At 49.1% G+C, this 23,557-nt stretch overlaps 9 protein-coding genes across 9 annotated transcripts; 2 read left to right on the top strand and 7 right to left on the bottom strand.

Moving 5' to 3' along the window:
- Positions 1–4,924: 4,924 nt before the first annotated feature.
- On the top strand, positions 4,925–6,939 carry ACHE_70037A (uncharacterized protein; the record flags this gene model as incomplete). The annotated part of the gene is made up of 2 exons (XM_043282326.1): positions 4,925–5,035; positions 5,083–6,939. 2 exons carry the CDS (start codon positions 4,925–4,927, stop codon positions 6,937–6,939), a joined length of 1,968 nt encoding a protein of 655 aa, XP_043139716.1.
- Positions 6,940–7,072: 133 nt separating this feature from the next.
- Positions 7,073–7,548, bottom strand: ACHE_70036S (uncharacterized protein; the record flags this gene model as incomplete). Its single annotated transcript, XM_043282325.1, has 2 exons — positions 7,073–7,130; positions 7,181–7,548. 2 exons carry the CDS (start codon positions 7,546–7,548, stop codon positions 7,073–7,075), a joined length of 426 nt encoding a protein of 141 aa, XP_043139715.1.
- A 38-nt stretch (positions 7,549–7,586) lies between these two features.
- Positions 7,587–8,057, bottom strand: ACHE_70035S (uncharacterized protein; the record flags this gene model as incomplete). The annotated part of the gene is made up of 1 exon (XM_043282324.1): positions 7,587–8,057. The coding sequence occupies one exon, from the start codon at positions 8,055–8,057 to the stop codon at positions 7,587–7,589; it is 471 nt and encodes a 156-aa protein (XP_043139714.1).
- Positions 8,058–9,027: 970 nt separating this feature from the next.
- Positions 9,028–10,230, top strand: ACHE_70034A (DUF453 domain protein; the record flags this gene model as incomplete). The annotated part of the gene is made up of 1 exon (XM_043282323.1): positions 9,028–10,230. The coding sequence occupies one exon, from the start codon at positions 9,028–9,030 to the stop codon at positions 10,228–10,230; it is 1,203 nt and encodes a 400-aa protein (XP_043139713.1).
- Positions 10,231–10,337: 107 nt separating this feature from the next.
- On the bottom strand, positions 10,338–11,809 carry ACO1_3 (aconitate hydratase mitochondrial; the record flags this gene model as incomplete). The annotated part of the gene is made up of 2 exons (XM_043282322.1): positions 10,338–11,184; positions 11,301–11,809. The coding sequence occupies 2 exons, from the start codon at positions 11,807–11,809 to the stop codon at positions 10,338–10,340; spliced, it is 1,356 nt and encodes a 451-aa protein (XP_043139712.1).
- A 1,385-nt stretch (positions 11,810–13,194) lies between these two features.
- ACHE_70032S (oxidase ustYa family protein) lies at positions 13,195–14,058 on the bottom strand (the record flags this gene model as incomplete). Its single annotated transcript, XM_043282321.1, has 2 exons — positions 13,195–13,397; positions 13,443–14,058. The coding sequence occupies 2 exons, from the start codon at positions 14,056–14,058 to the stop codon at positions 13,195–13,197; spliced, it is 819 nt and encodes a 272-aa protein (XP_043139711.1).
- Positions 14,059–14,480: 422 nt separating this feature from the next.
- Positions 14,481–15,739, bottom strand: ACHE_70031S (uncharacterized protein; the record flags this gene model as incomplete). Its single annotated transcript, XM_043282319.1, has 3 exons — positions 14,481–14,518; positions 14,566–15,131; positions 15,180–15,739. The coding sequence occupies 3 exons, from the start codon at positions 15,737–15,739 to the stop codon at positions 14,481–14,483; spliced, it is 1,164 nt and encodes a 387-aa protein (XP_043139710.1).
- A 196-nt stretch (positions 15,740–15,935) lies between these two features.
- ACHE_70030S (putative salicylate hydroxylase) lies at positions 15,936–17,276 on the bottom strand (the record flags this gene model as incomplete). Its single annotated transcript, XM_043282318.1, has 2 exons — positions 15,936–16,370; positions 16,425–17,276. 2 exons carry the CDS (start codon positions 17,274–17,276, stop codon positions 15,936–15,938), a joined length of 1,287 nt encoding a protein of 428 aa, XP_043139709.1.
- A 1,082-nt stretch (positions 17,277–18,358) lies between these two features.
- On the bottom strand, positions 18,359–20,216 carry ACHE_70029S (arylsulfotransferase family protein; the record flags this gene model as incomplete). The annotated part of the gene is made up of 2 exons (XM_043282317.1): positions 18,359–19,651; positions 19,713–20,216. The coding sequence occupies 2 exons, from the start codon at positions 20,214–20,216 to the stop codon at positions 18,359–18,361; spliced, it is 1,797 nt and encodes a 598-aa protein (XP_043139708.1).
- Positions 20,217–23,557: the final 3,341 nt, after the last annotated feature.

Here is a 23,557-nt window from a genome sequence, read left to right as displayed (position 1 = left end):
TCGTAGCTTTGCTTCGTCGAGTTTTTGCAGTACTTTCTTGACATGCTGCACATGTTCTTCAAAGGTGCTGGAGAAGACCAAGATGTCATCAAGGTAGACTATCACAAAGATGTCAAGATATACTCCAAGTACATCATAGATGAATCGTTGGAATGATGCTGGTGCGTTGGTAAGCCCAAATGGCATGACCAAATATTCATAATGTCCATATTTCGTTCTGATGGTCGTTTTCCATTCTTCTCCTCTGGCAATTCGTAGTCGATTGTAGGCGTCCACAAGGTCAAATTTGGTAAACCATTTTGCTCCTCTAATTCGGTCTTGCATTTCATCAACTCGTGGTAATGGGTGTCGATCTTTGATGGTGATGGCGTTGAGTGGTCGGTAATCTGCACATAGCCGTAGACTTCCATCTTTTTTCGGTACAAATAGGACTCCGTGCCCTGCTGGTGATGTTGATGGTCTGATGAATCCTTTTGCCAATTGTTCTTCAATATATTCCCGTAGTATTTTCGATTCTCGTTCTGACATTGGGTAGATCTTCTTGCATGTTGGTGTCTTCCCTTCCATAAGGGGTATGCGATGATCGTGTGGTCCGTGGTCTGGTAGTTCAGGTCGTTCAGGCTGTTTGAACAAGTGCTGAAACTCAATATACTCCTGTGGAATTTGTGGTTCCTGAGTCGTTGCTGCTAGCTCCTTATGGTCAATCCATTCCCATGAGCCTAGCTCTGAGTCTGATGCTTCTTGGTTGCTATCAACTCTTTCTGAGCGATATTCCTCAATCGGCGCTGATCTCTTGGATATATCCTCGTCCATCAAGTATTCGCAATACTTCTGGATCGTGTCCGGTGTCCATCCGGGTAAATTCATCAGCCAATGTCGTTCTGAGGCCCTGGTGGCTGCTAAAACAATATTCGTCGCTGTGTCATTCGTTTCTCTGTTATTCATTCTCAACCCACCTCTCGGTTGCTTCACGTATCTACCAGGTCTCCTGCCTGTAGATCGTGGTGAGGTCCCGGCCTCCCGTTGACTCGGTCCTTTTGTTGTTCTTGGGCAATCGCAATTCACAAAGTTCATCTGTCCAGTTTTCCAGTTGATTTCCGGGTTGTGATTCCTGAGCCATGGAATCCCCAACACTATATCGTATTGTCCCAGCGGTGTCACGTCGAAATTGATCCTTTCTTCATGATCCGCTACAGCCATAGGGACAAATCCCGATTCGACCGTCAGGTGACTTCCCAAATTTTCACCATTCAGTCCTGAGATAGGCTCTGGCTGCGCCTTCTCAATCCCTAAGATCCCCAATTGTCGCTGGAATCTAGGATCCATGTAATTTCCAGTAGCTCCTGAGTCAACCATCACTCTGGCTAGTTGGTTGAGAACTGGTGTCGTAAATTTCAAGTGGTATCCTCGCTGTGTCGCTGATAGGCTCGCTTGCCATCTTGGTTGCCGTAGACGTCGTGGACTTGGGTAATAATCCTTGATCTCAAAGTGAACTATGCAGTCATCTTCATAACATGCAGTCCAGTGCATACTTGAATGCTCTGGATGCAGTAGATATCCTCTGCATGCACAGTTCCAATCCCAACAAGGACAGCTGTCGTTGTATTTCCTAGGTCGTTCTGGAAAATAATGCGCCATTTTCTTTCGATCATAGTGTTCTCCACATGCATGGCTATAACACACAATCCAAGGTAATTGGTTGTGCTTTGGGTGCTCTCGATAGTGCACACAATCACACCAATCGTATTTGCATGAACTGTGGATGGGGCCTCGTAGTCGTTTGGTTGTGATGTCCCGTAGGTATCCCCATAGTTCTCCATTGTTCTGTCCACAGTATTGGCACGTGTACGGGTGCTGGTCGCATTTCCGTAGGTGTTCATCCCAAGTTTCGTTCGTTCGTTCCCAACATTTCAAGTTCTGATGTGGGCAGTATGTATTCAATTCATTGAATAGTTCCTTCAATCCTTTAGAGAGCCTCTTGGGGTTCTCCTGAAGTGAAATAACAACATCATCAATGAAGTATGCGGCAACGTCGGTATTCGTTTCTTCGTCGGCTTTTCGTTGTTCCGTATATCGCTTGGACCATAGCTGTTGCTTTGAAATAGGGCTATACACACTGGACTTCGTGTATCCCTCGTCGTCTTCTGCCAGAATCTGTTCTTCATGTTCATCATTTCCGGGAGTTGCGTTCTGAGGTGTCTCCGGTATCTCATGGAGTTCCTCCACGTTGGGATCGTGGCCATTCCACTGAGTACCGTACTCTTCGTCAAGGAAATCATTAACTGACCAATCTTGGTTGGGCAGTTCGCCGAGTGATTTCTCATGAACTGGCTCGTTGATGGCTTTTTCGGACCCATCCGTCCTTATATGGGCTTTGTCGCTTCCGCTGTCGGATCCCACCATCCGTTCATTGGGCCAATATTCTTCTTCGCTTGAACTCATGATCTCATCAATTTCCTCTGTGGTGAGGGTCGTTTGTTCTTCCATCAACCTCCTCAATGGGCTCAGGTTGGGTACAATCATAGTTCTGGGTTTCCATGGTCCTCCATGCTCATCCGAAGCCTCTTGCATGTGCCATCCAGAATCATTCGTTGCTCTGAGTTCAGGGTTCACAATTCCTGTGGTGTCATATGCTCCTCTCTCCTGGGTAGCGTGCAGTTGCTTGTTATCGTGTCGTTGTTGCTGAGGCCTAACATTCTGTCGTTGCCTGCATGCCTTCGTCATGTGGCCCGGCTTTCCACATGTGAAGCAAAGTTTCTCTTTCCTTCTTCGTTCTCTTTCCTTGTCGGATACGAAGGGCCTATGCTGTGTGGCGTCCAGCTCCATCGGTCGTGGTCCATAGGGATCTTCATATCCTTGGCTTCGTGGTTGAGCTGGTCGTTTATCGTTCGATCGATAGTGGCTCATTCGTGGGTTTCCTCTAAAGGTGTTCCCATATCGTGACTCCTTCTGTCTGACTCTAAGGTCATACAGGGTGTTGTCAATCTTGACGGCTCGTTCAAAGAGTTCGTTCAATGAAGTCGGTCGTTCCATCCAAACCAGTTTCTCCTGAATCTCTGGTTTCAACATTTCCTCGAATTTCGCAATGTACATCGTTTCATCCCAATTCAAATGGGTGATGATCTGTTGGAAATCAGATACCAATTTGGCTACTGATCCTGTCTGTTTAAGTCGCCATAGCTTTCGTTCGGCGTTCCGTGTGGCGTCAATATCTCCAAACGTTCTCTGGAGTCGTTTCTTGAATTCAGTGAAGCTGCTAAAAACCTCAGTGGTATTGTCGTTATGGTATTGTTCATCTTTCTCCTGGAAGTCGCGCAAGGTAGGTTCAAACCAATCAAATGCTGGTCCAGTCAAATAAGTTGCTGCAAGTAGGACTTTGTCGGATTCGAAGATAAGCTTGCTCCGGTTCATGCGGACATACAAGTCCAGCTGGGTGATGAAGGGTCGCAACTTGTATCGAGTACCATCAAAGGGTTCCGGTGGTCGAACTTTGATAGCTTTGGCTGACTGTCGTTCTTCCAAAGTAGTGATGCTTTCCTGCAGCTGGCTAACCATTCCAAAGAGTTCTTCATAAGTCGGAGTTCGTCCCTCAGATCCACGAGAGGATCTAGGAGTAGTGTTGCTGTTACTGTTGTTGGACATGGTTGCAGCTCGTGTTTTAAGTCAATATAGTCTCGAAACCTGACTCGTACCGACTGGCGATCAATGTGTCACAACCTGGCTTCTCTCGTGTCGTACCTAGGGTTCTAGTTAGTTGTATTTCGAGACTGAACACTTACCTTAAGTGTTCCCAAGTAGTCGTATGCTCAATGCCCCTCCGGGTCCGGTTCGGTATGTCGTATGCGTTGATGGGTATGTCGCCCCCTCCAGGCTCCGTAGTTCAATAGTCGTTGATGGGTATATCGCCCCCTCCAGGCTCCGTAAGATAATCAACAAGTAGGAACGGTAAAGGTAACGAGTAGAGAAACAAGGCCAACCGAGTACGTATACTGGGTTGTTGGTTAAGTGCGGACGAGTCAGAAACTAGAAGGTAACCAATGCTGTAAGACTTGAATTGATCGCGAAGAACTAAGCTAAGTACATGAATGAGCGTCCTTATATATCCTCCTCCCATCCTGGTATATCGTTGCTATCTGGTAGATGTATACTGGACAGTATAGGTATACCAAATGGTAGATATCTATCGTTGCCAAGACATATACCATCACGTGACTGTGCTGCGGCATATTAACTGATCCCTGTACTTTTGCATTCTCACCATTGTTTATCAGCCAGTAATTCTGCCTCAACTCCCCGCATTATCACGTGAGGTTAATGCAGTGAGATCTGTAACACAAGTGCTGAAGAACAATCTATATGTGAGATTTGTGACCCTAATTTATTCCGCAACAAATATATATATTTTTGCCGGCAAACAACTTCAGGTAGCTATTGGCTGTCTCATACAGGTACCAAATATAGCACCTCTGAATCAATTGATTAGAATCTATATTCCAATCGCATGTACATTGGTTTTTATTAAATCCATAGACGTTTCGATGGATAGGGAAGTCATGTAAGGTAGTTGAAATTAGTGACGCGGACTGAAACTTTACACAGGCCGTTTCCGTCTGTATTTTAGTCACATGACCGCCAAGGCCATTAATCAGCAGGAACGTGACACGCGACCCAAAAAACGAGGCCTCGTCATCTGCAACCACATAGTCCACCTCCGAGCTATGGATTCCGACAAGATCACCGTACGCCGACGACGTTCTCTTCCATTTATTTTTAACAAATACATATCTTGTTCCATTGGTCAAAAGGCGGCAATTGGAGTACTATTGGAGTATTTCCGCTCGGGTAACCCATTTCAAAAACAAACCAAACCGGGCGAGCCCCAGGAAATGCCTTGACGCGTCTGTCCCTCACTCCACTGGGCAACATGTCCGAAGCGAGCACCTCGAGCAGCTCACCTCTTGTTCCTCGGCGACATCGCCGTGGGCTGACTCGCATTGCTGCTGCCTGTGAACGGTGTAGACGGCGGAAGCAAAAGGTACTATCTCGCTCAAGAGAATAACCGGGGTGCTAACATTCCTTTAGTGTGATGGCAGAACCCCAACATGTGGTGCATGTGAGACTGCTGGCGCGAGCTGTATCCAATCAGGTCGACTAGTAGTGCACCAATCAAATAGTGAGCGGGATGCGCTACGGTCTCAGTTGAAACACCTGCAGCAACAGCACAATTCATTGTTGCAACAATTTGACCAGTTACGAGCTGAGGTTCCTCGACGTGATTCCGGGAGTGTGTCGGACGTGCTTTCTAAAGGAACTCTCACTATGGTTCCTTCTGTATTGCAACAGCATGACCGGGCGCTCAATTCGGACATCCCCTACTTTGGCCGAATCCTGCGGCCTACGTTCTCCAGGCGATCAACTGTCAGGAACCTGGATTGGAGTGCGCTAAGTAGCGCTTGGGATCTATGGGGAGATGACGCAGTGCCAACCCATGTGCACCAGGCGTCCTTCGTCCCAGTGGACTTTGATGTGAATGCATATAGGAGCCTGGTGGACACTTTCTTTGACGGCAGATGGCCGTATTTACCGGTCCTCCACCGTCCATCATTCACCTCAAAGCATCTGACTCCATTTCTTTCCAAGTCAACAACAAGTCCAATATCCAACTTTATGGTCAATATGGTCTGTGCTATTGCAGCCACTGAAAAATCATGGCTTCAGCATGAAGACGGCCAGTCTCATCGGGCCTTTTTCAGTCGTGCTGTACAGGATCTGCACATAGTCATGGGCATTGATGACTTAGAATGCGTACAGTGCCTGCTGCTTCTATGTATGTACGGGCATAATGAACCGCAATCTGTGAACATGTGGTATACGACGAGTCTTGCGCTCCAATTGGCGATTGGAACTGACTTGCACCGCAAGGAAAGCCTGACCGGCCAGAGTCTGCTTTGCACAGAGATGTCAAAGAGAGTCTTCTGGTGCTCGTATGTCATGAGTTGCAATATGGCTATCAACATGGGTCGGCCCTTGGGGATTCACGAATCCGACATCACAACACCATTACCGCTTCCTTTGGCCGATGACCAATTAAGTGATTCGTGCATTCACCCTTCACTCTCCCAGACGGCGATATCTCAAGTCCCAGACACGTCGGCTTTCATTCATATCATTCAGCTGCGAAAAATCAACGCGGCGATATACCAGTCATTCCACTCGATAGGGCGATGCACCAATGATTCCCAGGGACTTGACTCGTTGCGAACACGGTACTTTTCCGAATTGAATCAGTGGCTCATGACCGCCCCACGGTATCCCCGACCGTTTTGCACTTTTCAAACCAATGAGTGGTTCCATATTGCATTTCACCATGCGATGTTGTCCCTCTACCGGCCCTCTCGGGCTATTCCGATGCCATCGTCCGAGGACCTTCGGATATGTATGGAATCTGCGATTGGTCTGATAAGCTCATACACCTCCCTGTATGCTAGAAACCGGATCAAATATACTTTTGTGGCCATACATTCCCTGTTCATGGCGGCTGTTGCGATGCTTTACGCTCTTCGGGCGTCTCCGCCATTGCGGCAGGAATTAACACATCCGGTTGTACAAACCAACATCGTCACCTTCCTCACGCTTTTCCGCGGAATTTCAAATGGCCGGGCTGTAGGGAAGAAATGCTGCCGGATCATTGAACGACTGGGTAATTCTATTCTGTCGCTGTTTGATGATGTAACCATACCGAGTGCCGAAGTGGACACTGAGTTCCAATCGTGGTTTGGTCTACAAACTCATACGTTTCCGGCCGCCACGGAAAATCAACGCGGAGGGTTGCTGGACAATGAGACTCCACAATTTTCCGAGATCGACCTTCCATGGGCGGATCTGTTTGTCGAGGGCATCGACATGGGTTCTACCGATGTTTCGGGATTTTTCTGTTGATCTTACGCATGGTACTACTCCACACCTGTCCGATAGATAGACCATGTATGAGTTGCTTTGTTATGACTGTGATTCAATATACACCAAATTCCTCCAATTTCTCGCACCTGTCACACAGGAAAGGCTAGGATTGTTACACCTTCTCAACCCACATAGATTCGGGCTTCTCGTCACTCAGCGGGCTTTCTCTCCTACTGAATGTCAGCATCTATTCGCAAAGAAGAAGGTCAAGGGCGCTTACCGAGTATCCAACGGCCGTCCTAGCATATACAAAGGCCGCTCGAACAGCGCATTGATCTTCTCGAGCCCAAGTCCGGTAGTTTCGGGTACAAAGAAGTACATATAAACAAAAGCCAGCAAACAGAATCCGTCAAAGAGAATAAAGGCTCCCCATTGATGGAGACCAGATAGTAAGGATGGCGTGGCCTTTGTGATAGCAAAATAGAAAAACCAATGGAAGCATTGCGAGATAGTGCCGCCAAACGAGCGGATGTGGTTCGGCCATAATTCAGCACCAAATAGATATGGCAGGCTGTAGAGACCGATAGCCCAGCCCATGGCATGGAAGAATATCATCGCGATTGCTGCGTCGGATGCACCCTTCGTCATGCTGGAGGAATCTTGACCGTAGATGTTCAAGTAGCCGGCTAAATAGGAATGGCAAATGATTTGGATGCTAACCCCAGCAGCAAAGATAGTCGACGGCCTGCAAGATCGACCAGAACGAGAGAAGCAGCAATACAGCAAACCAGTTTGGTGAGAGCGTACAAGCCTGTCGTATAGAGCTTGATGTTCAACCCAGTGACGCCGACTATACCAAAGATTGTAGGGAGGTAATTGGTGATTGAATTGGCGCCGGACATTTGGGCCAGGATATAAGCCGTTATAGTCAGTTGCAAGCGGCGTAAATTCGAACGAACCATGAAGGTCTCCTTGACAATTTGCCAGAAACTGTTAGATTCGTTGTCCTCGGTCTCGGACGTTATGCCCTGGTATTCGTCCTGCAAGTACTGATCGTGGGATGGAAGGCTACGGAGGCGCACAAGAGCTGTCAGAGCCGTGTCGCGTTTGTTTTGCGAGACTAGCCAACGGGGAGACTCCACTGTGAAAAGCGACATGATGCAACTAATAGCCGGAGCAAAAGTCTGCACGAACCACGGAATTTGATATTGCAGATCCTTCACCGGAGATGTGAATGGAGCAGCCATAGACTGTGAAAATTCCTAACATCTGCCCGGACAGCATACATACACTGAACCACATTGTCATCAATCCTCGCGTTGTCTTCGGTGCTAGTTCGGCGATCGCCATCGGTGCCACGACCGATAGGGCTCCGATGCCCAAGCCGGCGACAATACGGCCGACATATAGTGCAGCAACATGATCGTATGAGAAGCAAGAGATAAGACTACCTGCGATATAGACGAGTTGATATGTCCGCAGTGACCAAATACGGCCAACCCTGTCGTTCAGCAGGAAGGAGAGAAGGGCGCCAACACCAGCTCCGAGATTAACAAAGGAGACAAGGTTAGAAATGGTATTGTCGTCGAGCCGGTAGTTGTTTTGAAGGTTGGCAATTGGGAAATAGCTGACGCTGCTCCTTCGTTCCATCCTGTGTATATCCGTTATTGGTATTCTGGCGGTCGTGGTCTATGGACACACTTTTAGCACAGCCTCCAAGGGCAAACGAGCAAGCTGAGAGAAAAAGGTTCCAATTGTAAATTTCCCTTGGCGAATCTTTGATTGCACGTATGTATTTCGCGAGAGATAAGGGCTTTCGACCTCCCATGGTGAAAAGTATGTATGCAGAATATATATACAGGTAGCAGGTAAAAGAAGCTCTGTTCCGGAGAAGCCAAGCCTTCTATTTCATATCCTACAGTCACTGATATACTAATTTTGTCTTCTCTGCATGTCATACCCCAGACTTGCGAATCCGGGGGAAATGCAGCGATTCAACATGGTGCTGCGTAGTAGTACGGATGCATCCGATGATAGTCGGATGCTCCGATCCTCCACTACCCCGAGCAATTTTATTTGCACTGTTTAACTACCACAACACCAAAACAGAGAACACCAACCATCGCCATGCTCAGGCCAATTCTTCGTGCCTCGCCTCGAGGTATTTTCTCTGTTCCCCGCCAGTTACGCACGCTGGCCACCAAGAAACAGCACTCCCTTCCCGCCGCTTATTACCGCGGAGGAACTTCCCGCGCCGTTTTCTTCAAGCAGGACGACCTCCCGCACGACCGGGAGCAATGGGCTCACATTTTCCGCAGCGTAATTGGCAGTCCTGATCCGTATGGTCGCCAGCTAGATGGCATGGGAGGCGGCATCTCAAGTCTCTCCAAAGTCTGCGTGGTTGGCAAATCTACGCATCCCGACGCCGATGTGGACTACACCTTTATCGCATTGGGCGTTAATACGCCTGAAGTTGACTACTCGAGCAACTGCGGCAATATGATCAGTGCTGTCGGTCCTTATGCCGTTGATGCTGGTCTCTTTTCGACTACTGGTGATTCCTGCTCAGTGACAGTGCGCATCCACAACACCAATACCGGCAAGATTATTCACTCCTCGTTTCCCATTGTCGATGCAGAGGCCGCGACAAGCGGCGACTTTTCTATTGATGGTGTCGCAGGCACAGCAGCCCGTGTGCAGTTGGACTTTGTTGATCCCGCTGGGTCTCGGACGGGCAAGCTTCTTCCTACAGGGCAAGTCCGGGATACATTCGACGGCATTACAGCCACTTGTATCGACGTCGCAAACCCCTGTGTGTTCGTCCAGGCGGCCGAATTGGGTGTCCCGGCGAATATGACCCCGGATGAGATCACAGTGCATCCGGATCTGCTTCCGCGTTTGGATTCTATTCGCCGCCAGGCAGGTGTCAAGATGGGCTTGGCTGAGGCGCTGGAGAAAGTGCCAGGCAGTGTTCCAAAGATCTGTCTTGTCTCTTCACCAACAAATGATGCCCGGGCCAAGGAGCAGAACCAAACGGCCGAGAAAGTTGATCTCGTCGCCCGCGCTCTCTCTGTCGGCCAGCCGCACAAGGCAGTGCCTATCACTGTTGCGTTGGCTCTGGCATCTGCTGCGCGACTGTCGGGAAGTACGGTAAATGAAGTTGCAAGCACTGACCGAGTTGATGATGCTGGTGTTACGATTGGACATGCTAGTGGGAATCTACTGGTTGGAGCGATGTTCGATAAGAATGGTGGTTTGAACGCTGCTACAGTGTTTCGGACGGCGCGTCGGGTGTTCGAGGGTCGGATATTTTGGAAGAATGAATCCTGAGTTAATTAGATTAAGATGACATTTTAAATAGTTCAAATCTGATCAGACTGTATATTTCGTTTTATGGTACAAATTTTTCAGTCGATGTACAAGATATGATTCAACGATTATTCTACCGCATCGTTCCCTTTTGCCATCGTATTCAACGCACTTCCTGCCTTGAAGTACTCAATCTGCTCCGGCGTAAACGTATGCAATAGTTTAGCATCCCACGACTCTCTGTCAATCGGCTTTACCTGTAGCGTCAAAGGCTTACCCGGCGCCAACTCCGCTAATCCAATGATACTGACACAATCGGACGCCTTGATCCGATCATAATCAAACTCGTTGGCGAACGTCAAAGCCAACATCCCCTGCTTCTTTAAGTTGGCCTCGTGGATCCGAGCAAAGCTCTTTGCGATAATGGCTATGCCGCCGAGATATCTTGGCTGTAGGGCTGCGTGTTCGCGCGAAGAGCCCTCGCCATAGTTGTGATCCGCAATCACTACCAAAGGACGGCCTTGAGCTTGGTAATGACGAGCGGTACCGGGAACATCAGCGTTTTTCTGGGTAAGCTGATTATGAACGGTGTTGACTTTGTCGTTTTCCGCATTAATAGCGCCAATCAAAGTGTTGTTCGAGATGTTTTCGAGATGGCCGCGGAAGCGGAACCACGGACCAGCTGGGGTGATGTGGTCTGTGGTGCATTTTCCTTTGGTCTTGATCAGGATAAGACAATCCTCGTAATCATTTCCAAACCACGGGGCGAAAGGTGCGAGTTTTTGCAGCCGCTGCGAGGATGGGTCGATCTGAACATCTAACCCGCTACGATCACCTATCGGAGGCGCTTGGTAGGCAGCGTTGGAGTCTAGATAGCCCTGTTCAGGAAGGGAATCACCTGTAGGAGGCTCGAAATGGAATTGTTCTCCAACAGGCGTGACTAAGTTATCGACGCTGGGATTCGAAAGCAAGGTCCTGCGAAAAGACCTTAGCCATGACCACTTCTGGTGAAGCGATGAATATATTGGTCTTGGGGTTCGAGTCGAGACGGCCGGAGAAGTTTCGATTATAGGACGTGATGATAGAGTTACTCGTGCCCTAGCCATTTTAAGTTAATTCGCTGCTTGCGTGGGTAATGGGGCTGGAGGACTACTTTGGGTGTATCGGTTCGATCCCAGGAGCCACAGCAAGGACCGCAAGCATTTGGCAGCATCTTCACTCCAACTTTCTTGAATGTCTGCAAGATTCCGGATTTTTCCAGGGTCTCACGTGTTTGCAGACTACCCGGCGATAGTAGGAACGGCATTGCAGGAGTCAACCCGGCATCGACGGCTTGCTGCGCGATATTTGCAGCCCGGCTAAGATCTTCGAATGATGAATTCGTGCACGAGCCGATAAGGCCGACTGTCAGGGTCTCTGGCCATTTCTGCTCCTCTACGGCCTGACCAAAGCGGGATAGTGGCGTGGCCAAATCGGGAGTGAAAGGTCCATTGACGTGCGGTTCTAACGTGGATAGATCAATATCGATGGTTTGGTCATATTCGGCGCCCTCGTAGAATAATTGGCGGCATCTATGTTCTTTACTATCATTCATTCGCATTTTTATTAAAACGTACTTCACGGGCTATGCTCTGGACTCTTCCAGACTTGCGATAAAAGACATTATAGCAGACGTGTTAGGATTTAGCTAATAGTTGTTAGACTCTCTTCTCCAGCCTCCAGCCCGAATACCTGGATCATTTCCAAAGTTATTGACACCGGCCTAATGCTGGAGAAGGTGTTCCGTGATGCCAATGCAGCTAGCATGATCACCTCTTGAAAAGTGCATAATGCATGGCCATACTGTCTGTAACTTGGGCAGCGTGCTCAATTAGGATATAAACAATTTCAGTACTTGCTTGGCTTGCAGCAACTTATAGTGCTCGTTCAGGATTGGCATTCGCATTTTTGGTTACAGACAAAGGCACGAGTACCGGGCCATTGTGTCTAATGACCTCGCTAAATAAATGATTAATTTCTGAATGTGAGTTAAAGGGCAGGGACTTACATCAATGGTATTTTCGACAGTGCGATACGCTGTGCCAGTTAGGACATATCGACTTGATTTGAAAACTTACTGTCTCAAAATTCCCCAGTTTTGCTCCACGCATTGGCAGTTGTACTGTAGGTCACGAGACGTTCCATCACGAATTCGAAGCCAGCTTCGTCAAATTGGCCGGCGCCCTTCTCATTTTATATCACGAATAAAGGATATTCCCAGAAATGTGATATGTATGCCTCGTGTTGCGGGACTATTATCACTGAGGTACATCCGTGTAGGTTTACCACACCCAACTTCTCAGGGTCCTTCCGTAATGTGGCTCCTATCAGGGGATTCAGGCGGACAACGAATTGCCATCTACTCTTTGCAGAAACCAGCCCACAAAGCTGTAATCATCGAGATTGAGAGGGCATAAAACCGCCTCTGTTATCTGCCGTGTGCCTTTTACACTGGCAGGTTTTGGTTCGCTGAGGAGCGGCCATTGAGACGACCTTTCGAATTTAGAAAAAATCAAGGCATTGCCACGATGAAACTGACTCCCCTATTAGTATACTATTTGACGTAGACCAGAGATACAGAAAGACGATGGTTGTGGGCTGCGCTAGTCAGCGGAAGAATGAAAAAGCACAACTTTTCGATTCGAACGACAGATATAGGAGCGAATTTCTAGCATGTCAGGCTCTGATTCCAATAAAGGTAGGTTAAGAAGTGAATGGAACTCAATGTAACCGCCGATGCAGTTATAGGTCTGCAAGAGACTGTCTGGATTATGACAACCCTCAGTTAATCCATTATCGAGGTCCTGACTGTACAATAGTAGATAGTACAAAGGCAGCATCGAAATACATCATCGGTGCGTTTATACGTCCTCTCATAGCTACAGATAAACCACGGTGGTATCCCTGTAGAAATCCAAAATGCACATACAAAGCTTGACGGGTTCACTATGCCTCGATTCTCCCCTCCTTAACCCCCCGCTCCGTTGCCCAGTCTCGGATAGCATCGAAGTTCCGGCATGTATGCATGCGCTCAGTCTCACCAAGGAGGACCGAGCGACGAGGATTTTCCATCCAGACATGCCGTAGTGTCACTGGCGTAAGGTCTCCGGCACACATAATAGATTGACGCAGCTGGTCGATGCAGTGGTCTGAATCATCAGTATGGCTCGACAAAGCCATGATGGATGACTTACCTAGATGCATACTGTCTTCTTCGTCCGAAAAGTATTGCATGTTTTTGTGATCGCTGTGTAGGTGCTTCCGCAACATGTTCAGACAATGCAATGAGTACAGCATGTCGACACCTCCGTACATTCCCGCCTTGGTTATGACTGATACATCTTCAGGGATTACCTCAAGGTTATCGCTTTCCTCATCACTGTCAAGCCAGTTCACCTCGGACTCGCGCAGTCGAAGATATCGTCCAAAAACCAGGTCCTCCCACGCCTGGTCAACCTCGGAGGAGTTCCCCGTGTAGCGTCGCTCGCTGGGATCATTCACCTGGTGTAGGGTGCCATTCTCGTCGACTCTGAGAGGGCTTGTGAAACGGACTTGCTCGACCGAAATGGCGTCCTTTGCTTCGGGCAGCTCAGTCGCAAAGCCATTTTCGAAGCCTTTGGGCGGGTCTTGGGAGGCGAGTTTTACGATCACGCAAATTTCAATTAGGGAGATCACGATCAAAACAAATGTTGCGATGACCCATCGTTTGATGGACCTGGTGGGAAGGATTGATCCGCCTGATCCACCTTGTTTCTCTGAAAGAAGCTCATACATTGTGTCCTCACTTGGTCGTCGTCTGCTGCCGGTCATAATGGTTAGCTTTTATCATGGCATTCAGCACCCATACTGACCTGGAGATGCAATTCGCTTTGTCTCATGTATTTCACAAAACCTTTACCGGAATATAACGTCGGTGTACCTGACAGGCTGTCTAATGCGTCCAGCACTGTTGCAGAAAAGTGTGCATACATTTCTTACATTCCAATGCTTTACCATAAATGGCAATTCCAAAACAATCCCCATTCCTATCAAAGGTGGCATAAAGATCTGTATCTCAGGAATGCAACGTCCAATAAATAGGCGGTGGAATGCTGCTCAGTGCTATGCCCAATAGGTACTTGGTTGAGGAGGATTCATAATATGGTATTGAAGATATGGAAACATGATTATACATACAAATGCAACGCTCTACTGTCTATGCTTCATTATTCCTGGCGTAGCTTGCGGACAATTCAGTATTCGAGAGTCTGCTTAATGGCATCATATATCCCTGTCGCTTGTCAGCATAATCAAAAGAGCTAACGTCAGAATACTTACTGGCAACGTCGGGCATAATGAACTTCTCATACTGCAGCCCTGTGTGCGTACTCCATCCAGCAACCCGCTTGACCGGCGCTTCTAAACGAAGGAACGCCCCATCCTGGATCGTAGCCGCGACCTCAGCGCCAACACCGTAATTTATCATGCTCTCGTGCACAACAATAGCCCGACCCGTCTTCTTCACACTTTCGAGGACTGTTGGACGATCCCATGGGTAGATTGTGCGTAGATCTATAAGCTCGATACTCACTCCCGGCATGGATTTTTCGATTGCGGTAATGGCAGCAGAGCAGAGGTAGAGGGGCTGGCCGTATGAAATGACAGTCACATTGGTTCCAGGCTTGAGAACCTCTGCTTTACTTAGAGGAATCGTGTAGTATTCGTTCGGGACGTGTTCAACGGCAGCGCGGTAGAGGATTTTCGGTTCCATGAAGATAACAGGGTTATTGTGTTGGAAGATGGAGGAAAGGAGCAGGCCTTTGGCTTGGGCGGGAGACCGGGGCATAACCACTTGAACGCCAGGGACATGGGCAAAGAGGGCTTCGGGTGACTGTGTGTGATATCTATTCAAATTAGTCGACCAGCATTGTCAATTCATCTTGGGCACCTACAGAGCACCATGTCCAACCGCACCACATGGCATCCTCACAACCATCCCTCCGGCATTCCCACCTGTCCCGCCTTCTCTATACCGGAACTTGGCCGCTTCATTGACTATCTGGTCGAAAGCCGGAAAGACGTAATCGGCGAATTGGATCTCTGCAATGGGTTTCATACCCTCCGCTGCCGCTCCAATTGCAAACCCCACAATTCCCTGCTCTGTCAACGGTGTATTGAAGACTCTCTCCGATCCAAACTCGGTCTGCAGATCCATAGAGCATCGAAAGACACCACCAAACGCTACATCTTCCCCGAAGAGCAGCACCTTATCTGACGTGGAGAGAGCGGTTCGCAGAGCGGAGTTGATTGCCTGATAAAGGTTCAACGATTTCGAAGTTGCCGACTCAGGGAGTCCATATGCGCGAGGAACAGATGAAGCCGTGTGATGTAGCAGCGGTGTCGATTTGTAGTCGATAGGCAGATTGAGACGCGAGGAAGGGGTCGGAGCAGCCGAGTAGCGACGGCAGGGAGGATTTCGAAGGAGTCTCTGGAGGGAGGAACGGGGGATCATGATGCTTGAGAGAGAGAGATAGAGAGACAGAGTAGTCCAGAAGGAGTGAGAGGTTTAACGAGAAGAACTCTTCTCCCTCTGTTGTTTATATGGAAAGAAACGACATCCCCGGATTTGCGGGGAACACCGCGGATAACCGAGATGCCTCACGCCTCAGGCATATGTGGAAATCAGGTGACTTGTGCAATTTGTACAGTTATGAATGGTATATACACTCGAGCATGATATTCCTCGCTCTCTCGGCCTGGTCTTCAATATCCACGTCCCATAACCACCGCAGTCGTTCCTGGAATGTCGTCTTCAGTCTCTCTTCATCATCCCCGACTCCGTTCAAGCATAAACAAAGCAGATGCGCATTCTCCTTGCTGGTCGTCACGACCTTCTGACTTCGTGGTCTCCGAACAGCATCGTATCCCTTAAATGCAGACACGATGTGCTCAGCAGTAGTCACTCGGGGATCGCCCAGCAGTTCTGCTAGAACGTGCGCATCTTCAATGGCCTGCCCCGCACCAGCACCTTGATGAGGCGTGGATGCATGCGCAGCATCGCCCAGAATGGCGACTCGAGAGCGAGCATATGTTGAGATGTGAGGATGTTCGAAAATAGCCCATTGCGTGGGGTCCGGCATGTACTGGTATCGTCAGTACAGAGTGCTTCTACGCGTCTAGAATGGAGAGGACAGTACCTCAACAAGCAATTTGACATAGTCACCCATATGCTCAGCGTCACGTCGCATCTCCTCTTTGCTTGCTGGACGCACCCAAGCATAATCATTCCACTCGTCGTTCAAGACATACAACCCCACGTTGACCTTTTGCGCCCGCATAATCGGATATGATATCCCATATGCTCCTTTTCCTACATACATCGTAGACACTCGCGCCCGATGGTCCCCAACAGCTTTGACCATAGTGTCCATATCCAGCACCGCTCGATACCCATACATGCCGCTGTATCGCGGGAGGACGCGCTGGTATTCTTCTGGGGATATCATAGATTCTTTCACCTTGGACTTAATGCCATCACAGCCGACGACCACATCTGCTGTGGCCGCTGTGCCATCTTCAAATCGCAGTTCTACTCCTCCATTTGCCGTTTCTTCCAAACTGACAAGTCGCTTTCCGAAATGCGCAATTTCCGGCGGAATCAAACTCACTAAAGCATCTAGAAAATCCGCCCGACGCACCGTAGTTTGCCCTGATGGTAATGCTTTGAGATCTAGAAGGACGTCCCCGGATTTCTCCTCATTTCCGGTCGCCCAAACGACTTCGAACCACGTCTCGCGGAACCGTTCATACCCCGGACTGTCCGCATGCGTGGTGATGAGCGAATCGTAGATGTGTCGGATCTGCGGATCGATCAGGGGCATCGTCCGATGTGCGGCTGGGCCGATGGTCAATCCCAATCCGACTTCTTTGAACTCCGGTGCCGCCTCATATATCTGCACTGAAATGTTTCGTCGTAATAAGCCGACGGCCAGAGAGAGACCTCCGATGCCGCCGCCCACAATGGCGACGGTGAAGTTCTTTGCAGACATGTAGAGCGGTCAGCGACAATCAATTACTCAGCAATTATTCTTAGAGAAAAAACAAGAGTCGAGTGAATCGTAGATCCCTGATGAGCATTAAATGGATTAGTATTGGAGGGGTTGGAGATAGTATGCTGGCATTGCCTCGGATCATTTTGTATGGTGGGGTTGCGGCTGCGATATAGCTACGGACTACCGAAGTTGATAAGGAAGATAATCCTACAGTTGGCTGTAGCTGCATTGGAAAGCAGCAGTGTCCTGAAGACATGGAGCAAGGCACTTCTTCGAACATGCGCGCATTCTGATGTTAACATAGTCGTTACGGTTACATACCCTGAGTACGCTGTATATATAGTTCTTCAGAGTCCCGTTTAGACCCGATCACCAACCCATTATATATCACCGAGTATTGCAGAATTCCTCGTACCACCCACCGCTCCAAACCAGCCAAGCTGTTCCTTTCCTCTAGGAACATGTATTATCTATGGGCTCGGGGCAGGGCTACTCGGAATGGCAGCGTATGCTCTCAAACCCAGTGTAGCCGGGAACACGTGTGACTGAGCGATAGAAAGACCACAGCTGAGAAACTGAACAATTCTTCACAGGAAGACCCATCTCCTACGTACCAGGCCATACATTGGAGTGATTACTTGGCTTGACACCGCGCCCGGACAGTGAAAGGTTCGGACTCAACATGGCAATGCACTACGGGCAAGGTGCAGTTGCCGGAATCATTAGAGCGCTGATGAGTGTGAATGGGTTGCGTGGACCGTTTTCCAGCTTTTATGTTTATATGCGTTTGTCTCATGATTGACCAGTCGCCTGAGAATTGGACCGGATGGGCGCGCCTCCATGGTAAGTCGGCAGTCTCAAAAAGAATGGACGAGAGTAATTAATTTGCGTCTAGGACATGGCTGGTGAATGAGTAGATTATTGATTTTGTCCATAGAGGTGTTTATGTTTTGTGACTGGGTATCTGGCAGATACATGGGTTCGATAAAAGACCTGAAATAATATGCATGAACAATGATATTTACATGAAAGCACTATGTAACCTGTGCAAAAGCCAGGAGATTGCGGAATGATGCAAGCTAAACCGATCGATCTCCTTCATTCTCACTCATATCTACCAGTTGATAGTCACTCGACCGCCGTCGCCACAAGCGACAATAACAATAACGATATAGCCCGAGCAGCAGCCCGCTTCCAGCCATTAGGAAGGCTATTCCCAGCGCACAGGATTGTAAGTTGAGGAATCTATCCAGTCCCAGCGACCGCTGGAGCGAAGTGGACCTTCCCAGAACCGTACCATGGGCATCCAATGCGGCTACCCGAAGTATGCCACTGTCCAGATCTTCGGGGATCTCTATCTCTGTCTCAAAGCCATCCTTATCGACTTGCACAGCCGCGTTGAAGGTCATATTGTCCAGATCGTGTCCATCCCACACCTCGAGCTGCCAGGCGGCTATCTCAGTAGCACCGTTCCAGCTCACGTAGACGACGTTGTCATCTACGACGGCGTCTGGATTGGTGAGTGGACGGCCAATCCACGAATCCTTAAAGGCACGGTAAGAAACCACGCGCCCAAAGGTGTAATACAGCGATGCGCCAAAATGCACGTCGCATACAGCGCTCCCGTCCGGTGTAAATTCGGTGTAGGCGGCACTGTGGCCCCAGCCGATAAACACGTTCCCGGTATCTTTTAGGATTTGCATGTTGCCCTGCGATGTGGACTTCAAGACTTGTGGATGGTGGTATGCAACTTGCAGCTCGGCGGTTCGGGATTCGAAATCGAGATGGATGCGCATCCCCCGACTTGATGCCTCGGGATCTTCGTTGGAATGCGCTGTGTTATCAAAGAGAGTGAGGGTGCTGTTATCACGCCAGCGCGCATCGTGTTGCCATCGAAAATTTGTCGCGATTCCGTCGGATAAGTCTGTAAAATCGTTTGCTTTCCCACCCAGCGTCCAGAGCACTGCGCCAGTACTTCCATCGATATAGCTCACAGAATGGGCATGTCGAGCCGATATGAGGTAGTTGCCTTGTATATCTTTCTCGACGCTGTTGATGTGGTAATAATCAAACGCTGTATCCTTCTCATAGCCTTTGGTGTGGAGAGCCTCGTATGTCACGTTGACAGGAAAATGGTTCGAAGCGCGCCACTCGAAGAGTAATTCCTTCGTTTCAATGTCGATCTCCTGGAAAAGCCCGTCGTACAGCCAGCCCAGGGCCGGGCCACCGATGGCTGTCAAATCGGCCGGGATAGGTTCGTAGATGGTTATCAACGCGGTTCCATCGTCGGTCAGGGTGAACTCGTGCAGATCGCCGCCGTCAAAATCGCCAATGGGGTGGATTTCGTAGCGTTGGGTATAAGTCGAATCCAGCTGGTAGTGACTGGCGTGTTAGATTTGGACAATCATGGAATATACTAGCTTCCACACATACCATGAACCATGAACCCTGGCCTAGACCCCCAGCAACCTCCTCTCCCTCCCAATAGGTCAGATAATCTTCGCCCTGATACCGCTGAAGTTTGAAATCTTGTGTAATGTCGTGGTTGTACTTCATCCAGATGAGATTCCCGGCGGCATCGAGGATCGTCGGCCCCGGATGGGGGATCGAATCACCACGCGGAGCGAGAAAGGTATATCGCGGATCACATCCCGAGCCCCATTGAGTGATCTCTACCACAGGCGATTCATACTCGAACGAGGCATACGATCGGGTCGGTCCGAAACCATACAGGCCAAGATCGTACCAGCTCAGGTCGGTTCGTAGACGGAATTTGAGCAGGTGAGGAAGGACAAAATGACAGAATAGATAGAGCAGGCTGACAATGGTGCACAGAGTCAACAACCAGGTTTTCGAGAAGACATTTGGCCATGCACCCTTGGCGCGCCGGTGTTGCGGACGGCGGAGACAAGGGAGTATTCGATACCACCGGGACATGGGCGCATCATGGAGCCGACGAGGGAGTCGTTGCTGACTTTCAACAAAAACAGTAAGATAAAGAAGAAATCGGCGCGTTAAATGCAGGAGGGAATGCGCGGGGGTGAGAATTATTTTCTTTGACTACTGTCTTTGCCGAGAGGAGCGGACCACTTCGCCAAGTTAAATAACTGGGCTGTCCATTCCTAGCCGACAGAGGAAGCACTCGTTTTTGCTCCATTACCCCCTATCTTCCGGCCTAGCATGGGAGCTCCGATAAATAGAGTGGAAATGGCGTCCGACGTTGCGCTGAGGCAGTTTTCCAGCCTTGCAACTAAGTGTCGTGTCGTTGTAAGTAAGTTCACTGTTTACGACGTCCAAAGCATGACGTACCCCTTGAACGAATACGAACCTGGGCAGAATCTGGGCAGTGGACCTCCTTTTCCTGCTCGCAACCAACTATCGGCATATCATCGGAGCATGAAAAGCCGCTTTTTTGAGTTGCTCCATAAAAGGGGGACCGCACATAGATGAATTGGCAAGTCTTTCTGGATGCAAGGCTTCTAAAGGAGATGTGTCCAATGAGACATTGTCGCAGTCAAATTCAGGGGATTTGAGAAATGAACAGTGGGCCTTCGGATAGCGTCTCAGCCCATCGGAGCTGTCAAAAACACTCTCAGCCTTTGGACTTGCGCGTCAATCACTCCGGTATCGTCTCCGGTCAAGTACAATAGGGCTGTCGATATAAAATCCCGGTTAGACACACGCAATGCGACTCGTAGGCTTGCGATTTGGTGGTGCATTCCATCAGTTCGTTGTCCGTAAAGCATCGGGTTGCAAGACCGCCGAGAATGATAGGATCCAGCAATGGGAGAGCACGTGTTATCTTGCCGGTTAAGATATTTCCAATCCGAGTGCGCTAGACGAGTCGAAGGGAGACATCCGAAGACAAGCGAAGAAGACGATGGCGGCGCAAGGAATAGGACACTGTGGCGAAGGGAGACGACCGTCCGAGCATTATTATTTTTTAACAGGCTCAGAACCTTGCAGCAGAGATCCCAGTACCGTATCTCTTGAGCCGGTTGGGCCTCTGAGAAGAAGGAACTCGAGTCTCAAGGTGTACTCCGTACGGTACCGCTGCCGGGCTGATATATCACCGGCAAGATGATGTGCCCCAAGCATCTGGATATAAACCAGTACAGCCAAGCATCGTATTATCAACAGAACAATTCTACGAATGAAAATCATCCAACGTACCGAGCGCTCAGTACTATGCAGATATATCTGCAAGTACAGAGCATTCCCAAAAAGGCAACGTCTATCGGATCGGAAATACTCCGTCTCCACATCACGTGGCCCACTTGCCTTTCCGGGCAGAAATAGCCACGACTGCCATTTTCGGAAACAATCTCTACCACTCTGTCGCTACAGTTCCTTCTTGCAGGTACTACACGCGCATTCAGTTGATCTATGCAGTATCTGCCAGCACAAATACTTCATCCTGATTGTCTCGCCCGCATTTATAGTCATTCCTCCACAATCCCCGCGTACGCCGATGGCCCATAGATCGCGCTCATTTCGGACCAGAAACGACCGCCCATTCGATGGGGATCTAGGCCAAGATCTTGGAGGAGTATGTCATTGTACTGCGTGACTGATAGACACGCAAATTATGGGGAAATAACCGTGGGACTTACGTGGATCGCATCGACATTGAGACCACCCCCGGTAATGTTTCCCCAGACCACATCGTCGGAGATATTCTGGTCCAGATCTTTGCGGGAAACTAGCGTTCATTCTTAGAAGATGTCTACCCGGTTTTGATCTGGCTGGCACATCACCGTCTAGCGCCCCGGTCAGAAAAGCACCCACCCAAACGCCTGCACTTCTGCTACAACAGTGATGGTGCTGGACAAGACTATTCCCATTACGGCAAACGACCGATCACCATCTGCTGCGAGGACTGTGGATACCATTCGTCAGCCGATGTCACCTTTTTAGACAGCTCATTGAGACACGGGTTCAGCAGACTCATGGATCAAGCGCTCGCTGCCTGGTCACCGGTGACTGGCTGTTTGTTAAGAAGGAAGGAACTCGGTAGTGTCATCCAGGATGTTCCAGGGCCCTTATCACGGATGACCCAATGAACTTGAACCGGGCCTGCGGACACAACATTCATATGCTGGCCGGGTAGCGCTCGATGCAGCGACGCAAACAAATGTACGAAATCAAAGGGAGACTTATTTGCCTCGTATATTGCCACGGAGCGCAGCTGTTTTCGTCGTGTTTTGACTTCAACAATTTTTCCTTTCTTCTCCAAAAATTTGTCGGGAACAGGATGATAGCCTATATGATCTCGACAGTATCTGCCTACCTGCCTACGTCTTTTGCGTGGATATTGTGTGATCCTGAGCCAGCTGTTCAGTCCAGTCAGGCAACGACAGGCATATTCGGCTCCGATGTCAACCCGGTAGCAAGAACAAGTTTGTCGCAGAGCACAGTAACGCGTCGGCTTGGCTATGGGTACACAATGTTGATTTGCAGTTTCCATTCTTTGTTGGCGAGTCGACTGGTACTAGCAACCTGAGACTGTCAATGACCTTGACGTTGTGTACCTCAAGGAGGATTCACCCTCCAATTGAAGCGCATGCGCTTTGTCAAACCATTTCTCGCTCCACGCATGGAGATACGGATTGATTTTCCAGCCTGCAATGAATTGACCGTTTTGGCTATCCTCGTCATGTCCAACGAGGGACGTCATTGAAAAATCACTGTACTTGTACATGGCATAGGAATTTTGACTGAGCAAGTTATGATACAGCCTATCATAATTCCATGTGCCTCCAAGTCCGGACGCATCGTCGGTATTTAGGAGATGAATTCTCGTTCCCTCCAGAGTCTTGTCTTCAGATGTCGCGAAAGGATACGGGAGGTCATCGAGACATGGCTTCTCAGGATTGTCTGAGGTGTCATCGTCGTAGCCTCCGGAAACTTGAAGGTATGTTTTGGCCACAATGAGACCATAGAGCCCTGAACAGTCGGTTCGCGTGTGAGACACTGCCAGAGTGCAGCTTACCTGCTCCGACAACAATGACTCACGACATGATTTCTGAAAACTGAACAAACCTCTTGATGTTCTTGAGTTCGCAGCAGCTTGCATAAAAGAATCTGAGACTGTATGGATCTCAGGCCAGGGAGAACGAAGAACGGCGCCAAACATTATTACCGGGGTGCGTTAGTATTGTTCTTTTCTATTTTCTGTCCAATACAAGGTCGGGAGTCTCAACTTATCGGCGTCATTCTATGTATTTTCTAAATTTGGTACGATTATCACTGCCCGAGCGCTTCATTTTTGGTTATTA

Source organism: Aspergillus chevalieri, chromosome 7 (genome assembly GCF_016861735.1).
Source record: "Aspergillus chevalieri M1 DNA, chromosome 7, nearly complete sequence".
In the NCBI taxonomy this organism is placed as follows: domain Eukaryota; kingdom Fungi; phylum Ascomycota; class Eurotiomycetes; order Eurotiales; family Aspergillaceae; genus Aspergillus; species Aspergillus chevalieri.
This window is presented reverse-complemented; position numbering and strand designations above follow the sequence as displayed.